The sequence below is a fragment of the Aegilops tauschii genome, chromosome 3 (genome assembly GCF_002575655.3).
Source record: "Aegilops tauschii subsp. strangulata cultivar AL8/78 chromosome 3, Aet v6.0, whole genome shotgun sequence".
NCBI classification, from domain to species: Eukaryota; Viridiplantae; Streptophyta; class Magnoliopsida; order Poales; family Poaceae; genus Aegilops; species Aegilops tauschii.
Window position 1 is genome coordinate 28,658,474 of NC_053037.3, and position 11,492 is coordinate 28,669,965.

Genomic DNA, 11,492 nt, shown 5'->3' on the forward strand with positions numbered 1-11,492 from the left:
CCAACCATGCATGGGATCGCAGTTAGCACAGGCAGAGTCCCGGCCGCTCGGTGGATTTGAAACTGAAAGTTCGATCTGCGTGCGTACCTTAGCGAGGAGACACTGGAGCTCGGTGGGGGGCGCGCCGTCCTTGTTGCGGGACTTGATCGCGGAGTCGATGGCGCCGACGAGCTCAAGGTCGAACATGGTGGCGCTCAGGGATTCGGTCTCGGTCAAGAAGGCACGGAGGGGGCCCAATACGGTACGGGCGGACTCCTCGGTCACGGTGCTCTGACGGTAAGAGTCCAGTGCGGCGATGAGGGAGGCGCCGGAGGACTCGAAGGAGGAGACTGCGGCGTCGAGGGAGGACGAGCTCCACCTGCTCGCCATCAACGACGAGGACTTTGGGCGGAGAAGCGTGGAGGCCCGGCGGAGGATGGGTAGGGAGGAGGCCCGACGGGCCGCGGCGAGGAGGGCCATGGCGCCGGTGAAGAGGGTTTTTCTTCCAGAATTTAAGATGGTTTTAGCGAGGAGGGTTTTGGTTGTCTGAGAGAAAAGGAGCCCACCGGTCAGGAAGGGCTTAAACCTGCACGATGTGCTTGCTGAAAAAGAAAACCAATTTGAGCAAGTTTTCCCTTTTCCGTTCGCGGGCTCTTGCAGTTTCCAGGCAGGAATTAATATATTTTTTTGCGGGGGGGAAAGCATTTCATTAATTAATTGATAACCATTTTACAATCATTCATGATGATAATGCTAATCTCCTGAGGGATATTTGCAAGCCAACATGCTGTGCGTTGCTGTCTACCCTTTTTCGAAAATTAAACTACTCTTTTTTGTGTGAAAAATATATATTCAGATCTATTACAAAAATTCATCAGAAATATAAAGTACCTCAAAAATAATAAAAATCACATCAAGGTACCTAGACCACTGAATGACCACTACCGCCGCCAAAATGAGCCGCCAACACGCCATTGTCTCCACTCCCCTGCCACAGCTAGCTTGACCTTGTCGATGACAGTCAGGAAGTCTTCGTGCAAATGCCCCTAAGGACCACTGCCCTAAAGCCTTAGTCGTCATCGATGAACCCGTGAATAGATATTAAGAAACAAACACCTCAAGGAGACGGCAGAAATCTAATCCAGAGCATCATCTAAATGGACGGACTCGAGGAGGATTGGAGACTAAGAAGTCTAACTTTGACGGCTTTATTGATTGGCTAAACATAGTACATCAGATCAAACAAAATTAAATGATGATGAACACCAAATATCTGCGATAAATTGGAAGTTACATAAGTCTTTTGAAAAAAAATCTGCTTTCGTTAAGGTACTGACCGATGACCACAGACTCCACCGGTTGCAACATCCGCCAGTGTGTTGGTTGCTTGGGTTGTAGCAATCAAATTCGCCACTTCCAGCATGCCAACACCATGGTTCCAACATCTACGACAGTTGGTTGTAGCTTTGGTTTCCTCATCGGTTCCAACTTCTCTGTGCACTCGTTCTAGCACCCTAACACCGTGGTTCTAACATCTCCCGCAGGTGGTGCAACTTTGCTCCTCCGTCGAAGCTTTGGCTATTGTGGTTCCAGCTTCTCTACACACTGGTTTCAGCGCCCCCACACCATGGTTCTTCCAGCTACGACAATAGCTGGTCAACACAAAACCTCCTGCTCGTCGCCGCTTGCAGCACCTTACTCCGCTAGCTAGTCGCCGCGCCGACGAACACCGGTTCCAGCATAATTCAACAATGGTTCCAGCTCCTTCACTTGGAGGTTCTAGTACGGCGGCCCCCATCCCCCTAGGTTGCAGCTCCTCGGTACCCGATTCCAGCATGACCAGTTGCCGCTTCTAGCACGAGCGGCCACCGCTTGCAAATTTTTTAGTCGTCAGTTCCAGCACGGCCACATGGCCTACGCGCTCATGGGTCATGGCGCCACCGTGGCTAGCTGGAAATCAGCCATTGCCTATGCTCTAAGCTGTAGGGTGTTTGCTTGCATGGCGAGCCATAGTGCGACCGCTATTTGAGATCTCATTGCCAGTCATTTGCTGCGAGAGGGAGGGGGAAAAGATGAGCAGTGGGGGAAACAACAAATCGAGCGATGTGGCGTGGCAAGGGCGTCGCGCGGTAGGGTATTTGGGTGCTCCTCACTGGTTATTAGAGAAGGATGAGCGGCAGAGGAAGATATCAAAATGAGAGAGAGAGAGAGAGAGAGAGAGAGAGAGAGAGAGAGAGGTGGATTTGGGGGTGGTGGAACAAGATAAGGATGAGATGGATGTTTTTAGTCGTCTGGGGCCACCCGGCCTATCACAGCCATGCTGCCGCCAAACACACCCGTTGCGTCCTTGCTGCCGCCGGCAAGAGAGCACTCCGCTGTCACGGTCGTCGGCCGCCTCCATCACTTCTGTGCAAAAAAAAAACTGCAACAATAACTCAGTTGCCAAAAAAATAATAACTTGACCTATGTTGCATAAAATTCTACAACATGACCCGTTTTTCAGAAAAGTTCTAAATAAGACCTGTGTTGCAAGGGCATAGAGTGACACTTGGCGCTCAATCAGTCAGATCTGATGGATCGCGAGGCGGCGGATCTTTTAAAAAGATCTACCAACCACCGCGTAGCAGCGCCAATAGTGAAAGCTATAGGAAAATTGAAGCCAAAAGACACATTGAAATAGTTCTTTGATTTTATTGCGATATTTTTCACGTAAAAAATCTTCACTTATCAACACTAGAGTGTCTTAAATCGTCGTCGGCCTTATTCCAAGTTCAAGAAAACCCTTTTATTCAAGCCAATTATGAACTTCGGGAGAGCAAAATGCTTGATTTTATTCCACATAAACCTCCAATGTGGTATAGAACAAAGGAGAACGTGGAGACCACACAATTGATAGTTTTTAGGCGTTCAAGTTGCACATCATGGAACCTAAAATTGGAAACAAAAGGTGCAACTCTAGGACTAAAACATACAACTGCTCAACTGCACCTTTCTACAACTAAAGGTATATTTCTAAATTGTACATCCACCTAAGTAGCATTAAGGCATCAAATATCATAGTCTTTTACTAAGTAACATGAATTTCTGGTCTGACAGAAAAATTTATGGTCCTTGTGACGATTTGCGTCTTCTTTTCTCCTGCTTCGAAGGCCTTTTTTGTTTGAAGGGCTTCATAATCCTACTAAATTTTCTAAAGTTTTTTCTTTGTTGTAATTATTTCAGCTTCGAAGTGACTTGGCTAAAAGCCTAATACTATTTAACGGCGTACAGGACTAAATCAAAAACAGCTAAACTTGAGAATTAAAGAATAGGCTAGAAATAAGCAGAGCCAATATAGTGAATAAACAACCTAATTAAAATGGTTTCAACTCTACGTACCTCGAGAAAATCATAGTTACAGAAAACGGTCTTAAACATGCGTAGATAAAACCAAACGATCATGCACGCTACTCTACAGAAGGAACAATTATAAGTCTTGATCGTGTTGCCCTAGTAGGATAACTAAATTAAGATGAAGATCAATCTTTCTTGACGAAATCCGACAGCTTGTTCAGCCAAAAGTGTTGCTTGCGGGTGCCATTGCTAATAATGTACTCGCGAAACAAGTTCATCGTCATCGGCGTGATCCCACGCAGCTCCAGATAGTTGTGGAACGACTTCTTCAGATTCTCATCGAGCTTACTGTACCAGATCCGCAAATTAAGAGAGCATTTAATCAATTTGTCGGTGGTGGGCAAAATATATGAATTAAGCTAGGTTCAGTTTTGGTACTTACTTGAAACCGTCATACTTATACATATCCTCCAGTAGCTCCTGCTCTTTTGGCGACCCCCCGGGCGTCATATTCATGGAACGGATGATGACATCGTCCGGATACGCAACACAGGTGAACTGAAGTTCGTAGCCATTGCTCTTGGAGACGATGACATCAAAGGTGAGGCTAGGTCTCGATGCCTTCTTCTCACCTTTGCCATGTCCCAGCTGCATGCATAAGGATTCCAAAGACGATTTTCCATCCTTCTCAAGGCAGTCTATCTGAGTCGCAACCTCAATCTTCTCGTCCTCAAAAGATCTTCTAAGAGTAATGTATCTTTTATAATCGCGGCCAACAAAGTATCTATTTTCACTGACTTCGAAGGGGAAGCAACCCGCGGTATCCTCCATCTGTTTTACAATGGGAAAAACAAATTTGAGGACATGAACAACAAAAACCCGGTAATCCCCGCCCCGTGTCTCACGCATGATTAATTAATTACATAAAATAAAACTAGTAAAGTTTCTCGACAGCATGCTTTTTCAAAGGGAACGGGGATCATCATCGCATAGGTGAAGAGATCGATCTGTGTATATGCAGTGCACGTACCTCGGCGATACGGGGCGGCTCGGAGGACTTGACTGCAGAGTCGATGCCGCGGAGGAGCTGGTCCTCGAAGGAGGCGTTGCTGAGGGAGTCGGTGGCGGCCCGGAGTGAGTCCAGCGCGGCGGCCCAGGCGCTGGAGCCATGCTCAGCGTTGACGGTGTCCATCGCGGCGTTCATTAAGGCAGTCTTCGCGGCGCGGATGGAGGAGGACGAGCTGCGCCTAGTCGCCGGGAACGGCGAGGCCACGGGGCCGAGCAGCACCGAGGAGGCTCGGCGGAGGATGGGAAGGGAGGAGGCCCGGCGGGCGGTGGCGAGGAGGGCCATGGCGCGGCCTATGCGTTGCGGACTCGAAGCCGTGGACAAGGTTTCCCCTCGATCTACGTATATCTTTCTTCCTACTTGGAAAATTTAAGAGGGTTTTAGAAGGATAGAGGGGTTTTGCTTGTAGGAGGACGTAATTCGCTGGGCCCATCTGCCAGACATGCATGCAGTTCCGAATTTGCACCATGTGCTTTGCTTCTTGAACAAGTAGGAACAGATTTGACCTTTTTTTTCAGTGTCAGACTAGCCATTCACGGTTTGACATGTTTCTGCACTGGTACTCCGTCCAGAGTCTTCAGACTCATAAAGCAACTCCTCTCGTCCTAGCGCCCATGTGCCAAGTCCTAAGTCGCAAGCGCACCCCGCATGCGGATGAATGACTAGTGCTAGTATATATAGAGATGGTCATGGAAGAAGGCATTGTGAAGAGAACAAGGAGGCATGGTGAAGGATCAGTGACATGACGCAAGCCCCATGAATCAGTGACATGGCGCTATCCAGACACTTGCTGCCTGGCGGGCATCTCTAGGGTGCTTAGTGGCCTGATGACAATGATGATAGCACACACGTATCCATTTCCAGGAAAGGGGATTATTATGTGGCATTGTTTTTTTTGGCAAGATTGACATAGCAGGTCTTTTTCCCTCTTTTGTGTGACAGACGAAGAGATTACCCAATGAGTGAGAACATTTGTTGATTGTAACCACAATGAGATACAAGATTTGTTTATATTTTATAAATCCAGAACCTGTCCAAGCTCCCTAGAGCCTTCATGATCTCTCTATATGTCTGTGTGCCTCCTATTTTACCAGGTGAAGCAGAAAAAACCACGGCAAAGAACACAACGCATCTACAATACATCCGCATGGACAAACCAGAGAAAAAGTTCGCTCCAAACACTTTGACTAATCATATTTTCACAGCCAGCACATCAACACCAACACGGGATGGCAAACAAATCTTGGATACCCTGATTTGCAAGTGGCAAAAACTCATGTTATATTTGGTTGTAAGACTTTTTATATCTATCTATTGTTATATCTGAAGAATCATGTTTGCGGATACACTAAAGCAATGGTTGTTTCGTTAAGAATGTTGTCATATCAAACTAATCATGTATGCTGGACTGCTATATCTATCTATTACATGGATTTTTAGAATTTAAAGTAATAACAATAAGAATTTGTGGGCACTTCTACCGAGCATAACATCTGGCAAACGGAGCCACGTGGCGCTCACTGGTGACTCCTGTAGTAAGTGTTTGCCGAGCGCCTGCGTGCGGAACTAGGCAAACTATGTCTGCGTTCTAAAAGAGAAAGCGATATGTCTTTGCCGAGTGCTCGTTAGACGACACTCGCAAACAGAGCCCAACAGTCATGGAGTTGTCGGCCACACCTGGCGGGGCCTGGTGGTCACGTCTTTGCCGAGTTCTGCCCATTCTGCACTAGACAAAGAACCACTTTACCGAGTTCCTTGTCTTTGCCGAGTTTTTTCCACACTTGTTCCAAGATAATTGTTTGCCAAGTTCTATGCCATTGCCGATTTTTCTTTACCTATGCACTCGGCTATCTTTGTCTTTGCGGAGTTCCCGATAAAAGAAAATCGGCAAACACCCCAGCAGTAAATAAAGTTGCCAATTCTAGCAGTGTGTTGAGTGCTTCATATGAAATTTCCAAAATGTGTCTCCAATTTCTGTTTTTCAGCTTCCAATGCATAATACTATCTCACATTGTACATCACCAAATTGAAAACTGATCACTACCGGACTAACCCTCTATGCGGCCACCGTCGGCATATACCCGTCAGCGTAGCCCGTCAGACCGTCGGCATAGGCCTCTATGCCGACGGCTTCCATACGACCGTCGGCATAGTCACGCCGTCGGCACAGAAAATCAGCAGACGGCAACAGACGGAGCCGTCATCCCAGCAGCCCAACCAGCGACGGCCACGTGGCAGGGGTAAGCCGACGGCACAGCCGTCGGCATAGCTGCGGCTGGGGTAGCTGACAGGCGTGCCTCGGATCGATGACGTGGCAGGTGCGGCAGATCGATGACGTGGACTCGATCTATGCCGACGGCCGCCGTCCCTGCCGTCGGTATAGAACTGACGGCGTGCATCGCCCGTCACACGCCGGGTCGCCCGGCCCACCTCTATGCCGACGGCTGATGTAGGCGTGCGCGGAGCTATGCCGACGACTTATCTGTGCTGACGGCGGCCGTCGGCTTACCTGGGGATAGCCCGATGGCTTGGGTACGCCGACGGCCTGACCTTGGATGTCGGCATAGCTCAGAATAGGCCGACGGGGGCCGTCGACATTATTTTGGCCGTCGGGGTAGAGCCCTGTTCCGGTAGTGGATACACTTGAGAATTAATGAGTAAATTAGGAATTAGCCAAGCAAACGCAGTGAATAAACAAACGCTAATTAACATGGTTTTAACTCTATGTAGGTCTAGCCCAACTGCCACCAAAATCATTGTCACAAAAACACAGGAAAAAAAAACTTCTCTCTACAAGAGGAACAATTATAAGTCTTGATCATGCTGCGCTAGGATAATCAGTATTGGATGAAGATTCATCTTTCTTGACGAAATCTGACAGCTTGTTCAGCCACAAGTGATGTGTGCGGGGTCCATTGCTGCTCATGTAATCACGCAACGGCTCCAGATACTTGTAGAATGACTTTTGCAGATTCTCATCGAGCTCACTGCACCAGATCCACAAGTTAGGTGCATTCGGTTAATGTGTAGGTGGTAACAAATCGAAGGAAGCATTCGACTAGCTAGGCCAAATATTGTAAAGACCAATGAATTAAGCTAGGTCTAGTCTTTATACTTACTTGAAACCGTCATACATAGAGATATCATACGCGTACGGATCATACCGCTCCTTCATCTTCATGGAGCGGATGGTGATAGAGTCGGCATACGCAGCGCATTTGAATTCAATCTTTGAGCCATTGCTCTTGGAGACGGTGACATTTAGGATGACAGCCTTCTCACCAGGGAGGGTAGTCCGTGTAAGCCCATATTCCAATCTCCTCACCCTCAAAAGTTCTTTTGAGAGTAATATTTCTTTCGACACTCCTGCTAGACCACCTACCTTCACTTATCTCGAAGGGGAGCAAACCCGCGGTCTCCTCCATCTGTTTTACGACGGACAAATTTTTTTTATGCATGACTAATTAACTACACTACTAATAATCGAAAGCAATCGATCCCAAACACGTACGGAACTGCAGTTCAACGGAGATCATCATCGTATCAGTGGGTATATATGTACGTACCTTGGTGAGACGGTGGTGCTCTGAGGACTTGATCGCGGAGTCGATGCCGTGGAGGAGCTGGACGTCAAAGGTGGCGGTGCTGAGGGAGTCGGCGGCGGCGCGGAGGGAGTCGAGTGCAGCGGCGGAGGCACTGGAGCCATGCTCGGCGCGGACAGTGTCCATCGCAGCTTTCATTAGGGTGGTCTTGGCGGCGTCGATGGAGGAGGACGACCTCCACCTGGTCGCCGGCACCGTCAAGGCCACTGGACGGAGCAGCACGGAGGAGGCTCGGCGGAGGATGGGAAGGGAGGAGGCCCGGCGGGCGGCTGCGAGGAGGGCCATGGCGCGGCATATGCACGCGTTGCAGACTCGAAGCCGTGAACAAGGTTTCGGGACTTTCGCTCTCGACCTACGTACGTACTCCCTCCGTTCCGAATTATTTGTCGCAGGTATGAATGTATGTAGATGTATTTTAGTTCTAGATACATCCATTTCTTCGACGAGTAATTTGGAACGGAGGAAGTATATCTTTCTTGCTACTTCGTTCCAGAATATAAGAGGTCGCAGTCCAACCTGACGATGTACTTTGCTTCTTGAAGAAGTAGGACCGTATTGCAGCTAGTTTCCTATTACGTTTCTGTTTACAAGTTGCATTGCAGTATAATTCTTCCAAAATTAAACAGTTCCATGAGAAACCACTGAAATACATTATGAAATTCTTGTAACAGAACAAATTTCCTTGTGTTCCGCGTCTTCGTCATTTATTGCTATATCAGATTGCAGATACTTTTTATTTAGGGTAATTGCAGATACTTTGATGGGAAAACAATGGTCAGCACCATGTCTTTTGTCGCCTAAAACATCATCTACAATTCCAACAGTGAACATTGCGATGGAGCCCCGGCGTTTGCTTTCCTGAGCAACACAGTAGTCAATCCCAGCGGCCCAGGGTTTTGCTACCGAATCCCAAACAATCTTGTGGGCCACCGAGATTTTTTGTTACCACGGTAACCGACAAATACTAAGTGGCACTACTAGAATTGCCGTTTTTGCCGAGTTTGAAAGAAACTCGGCAAAGCACATATTAAACTCGGTGAAATCTTCATCGAGTCCCAAACTCGGTGCAGCGCACTCGGCTGGACGTACGAGGCCCAACAATTATTAATACTGCCGAGTGCATTCTATCGTGAACTCAGCGAATATATAAACAACGTTTGATGAGTTCCCATGGGAAAAAAACTCCGTGAACTACACCGTCAGAGTGGACGCCCCATTAACGGAGGTGCCACCTGGCACAATAGTTTGCCGAGTTTGTGTCGCTAAACTCGGCGAAGGCTGACGAATATCATACGGAAACTAACATTCGATGGAAACCGATGAAAACCACGAGAAACTTTGAAGTTTCGAAAAATCTGAAAAAAAATACAGGTTTTAAGAGGATGGTGTTTTATTGCCATGCAAAATTTTAAGTTGAAACAAATTACAAGATGTGAGCTATGATTTTTTTTCCATTGAATAGTGCCAAGCAGTAATGTCACTATTTAGGGCTGAATTTGTCTTTTTCATAGCTCACATCTCGTGATGTGGTTCAACTTGAAATTTTGCGTGACAATAAAACATCAACCTCTTAATTTTTTCATAACTTTAAAATATGGTTTCCATGAAGTTTTCATTGAATATTGGTTTCACTATGATATTCTCCCCATTGCCCAGTGCAAAATATCTACCGGGTTTTTTATTTAGCAGAACTGGCAATATGTTTGCTGAGTGCAGCACTCGGAAAATGTTTGCTGAGCGCCTGCGTGCGAAACTAGGCAAACAATGTCGGCGTTCTAAAAGAGACAATGATATGTCTTTGCCGAGTGCCCGTTGGACGACACTCGCAAACAGAGCCCAACAGTCATGGAGTCGTCAGCCACATCTGGTGGGGCCTGTTGGTCAGGTCTTTGCAGAGTTCTGCCCATTCTGCACTAGACAAAGAACCACTTTACCGAGTTCTCTGTCTTTGCTGAGTTTTTTTCTTTCCCGCACTTGTTCTAAGATAACCGTGCTGAGTTCTATGTCATTGCCGATTGTTTTTACCTATGAACTTGGCTATCTTTGTCTTTGCCAAGTTCCTGATAAAAGGAACTCGGCAAACACCCCGCCTCTAAGCAAAGTTGCCAATTCCAGCAGTGTTAAGTGCTTCATATGAAATTTCCAAAAGTTATCTCCCAATTCTGTTTTTCAGCTTCCAATGCATAATACTATCTGATAGTGTACACAACCAAATCCAAAACAGATACACTTGAGAATTAACGAGTAAGTTAGAAATAAGCAAAGCAAACATAGTGAATAAACAAACGCCAATTAACATGGTTTTAACTCTATGTAGGTCTAGCCTTAATGCCACCAAAATCATAGTTACAAAAATGGATCTTAAACACACGGATAAAAGAAAAATTCTTCCGGAAGAGGAAATTGTAGGAGTCTTGATCATGCTGCCCTACGATCTTCACTAGATGAAGATCAATCTTTCTTGATGAAATCCGACAGCTTGTTTAGCCACAAGTGCTGCGTGCGGGGTCCGCTGCCCCTCTTGTACTCATGCAACAGTTTGGCCATTGTTGGCGTGATGCCCCGTAGTTCCAGATACTTGTAGAATGACTTCTGCAGATTCTTATCAAGCTTACTGCACCAGATCCGCAAATGAGGAGCATTTAATAAATGTGTTGGTGATATAAAAATCGAAGCAAACGTTCAACCAGGCAAAAAAATATGAAAAAACCAATGAATTAAGTTAGGTTTAGACTTAATACTTACTCGAAACCGTTATGCGATTCAAGCTGCCCCGTCATCTTCATGGAATCGATGGTGATATAATCGGCATACGCAGAGCAGGAAAATAAAAGGTCCGAGCCATTGCTCTTGGAGACGGTGACATTTAGGCTGATTATACCGTTATCATGGTAGTGTGAGCCTAATGTGTAAGCCCAAATTTCAATCTGCTCACCCTCAAAAGTTCTTCTAAGAGTAATATCAAAGGTACTGCTGCTACTGCCCAACCTATTTTCACGTACTATTTTGAAAGGGAAGAAACCCTCGGCCTCCTGCATCTGTTTTAAGACCAGGAAAAAATTGATCCTACTCAGTTTCTCATGCATGATTAGTTACACTAATAATCGGAAGTAATCGATCCCAAACATGGAACTGCAGTTCAGGAACGGAGATCATCATCGCATCAATGAAGAGATCGATCCGCCTATGTACGTACCTTGGTGGGACGGGTGGATGACTTGATCGTGGAGTCGATGTCGCGGACGAGATGGTCGTCAAAGGTGGAGGCGCCGAGGGAGTCGGCCGCGGCGCGCAGGGAGTGCAGTGCGGCGGCGGAGGCGCAGGAGCCGGTCTCGGCGTCGATGGAGTCCAACGCGGCTTTGAGCAAGGCGATCTTCGCGCGCGCTGTCGAAGAAGGAGGATGAGCAAGGCGATCTTGGCGTCAAAGGAGAGGCAGCGGGGCTAAGCAGTGCACAGGAGGCGCGGAGGAGGAGAAGGGAGGAGGCCCGGCGGGCGGCGGCGAGGATGGCCAT

At 47.2% G+C, this 11,492-nt stretch overlaps 2 protein-coding genes across 2 annotated transcripts; both read right to left on the reverse strand.

The window, feature by feature from the left end:
* Positions 1-3,497: 3,497 nt before the first annotated feature.
* On the reverse strand, positions 3,498-4,663 carry LOC109770038 (uncharacterized protein At2g39795, mitochondrial-like). The gene is made up of 3 exons (XM_020328741.1): positions 4,343-4,663; positions 3,755-4,143; positions 3,498-3,660 (listed from the first exon to the last, which is right to left on the reverse strand). The coding sequence occupies exons 1-3, from the start codon at positions 4,661-4,663 to the stop codon at positions 3,498-3,500; spliced, it is 873 nt and encodes a 290-aa protein (XP_020184330.1).
* A 5,768-nt stretch (positions 4,664-10,431) lies between these two features.
* Positions 10,432-11,492, reverse strand: LOC109770039 (uncharacterized protein At2g39795, mitochondrial-like). The gene is made up of 4 exons (XM_020328742.1): positions 11,435-11,492; positions 11,177-11,364; positions 10,726-11,018; positions 10,432-10,594 (listed from the first exon to the last, which is right to left on the reverse strand). The coding sequence occupies exons 1-4, from the start codon at positions 11,490-11,492 to the stop codon at positions 10,432-10,434; spliced, it is 702 nt and encodes a 233-aa protein (XP_020184331.1).

What these genes read in the sequence shown, in the direction of transcription:
- LOC109770038 (XM_020328741.1), bottom strand. Translation starts at nt 4,663, where the DNA reads ATGGCCCTCCTCGCCACCGCCCGCCGGGCCTCCTCCCTTCCCATCCTC. An exon ending in AGCCGCCCCGTATCGCCGAG is followed by an intron (nt 4,144 to 4,342) that starts GTACGTGCACTG and finishes ATTGTAAAACAG; the next exon opens with ATGGAGGATACCGCGGGTTG. An exon ending in TATAAGTATGACGGTTTCAA is followed by an intron (nt 3,661 to 3,754) that starts GTAAGTACCAAA and finishes GATCTGGTACAG; the next exon opens with TAAGCTCGATGAGAATCTGA.
- LOC109770039 (XM_020328742.1), bottom strand. Translation starts at nt 11,492, where the DNA reads ATGGCCATCCTCGCCGCCGCCCGCCGGGCCTCCTCCCTTCTCCTCCTC. An exon ending in TCTCCTCCTCCGCGCCTCCT is followed by an intron (nt 11,365 to 11,434) that starts GTGCACTGCTTA and finishes CTTCTTCGACAG; the next exon opens with CGCGCGCGAAGATCGCCTTG. An exon ending in CATCCACCCGTCCCACCAAG is followed by an intron (nt 11,019 to 11,176) that starts GTACGTACATAG and finishes GTCTTAAAACAG; the next exon opens with ATGCAGGAGGCCGAGGGTTT.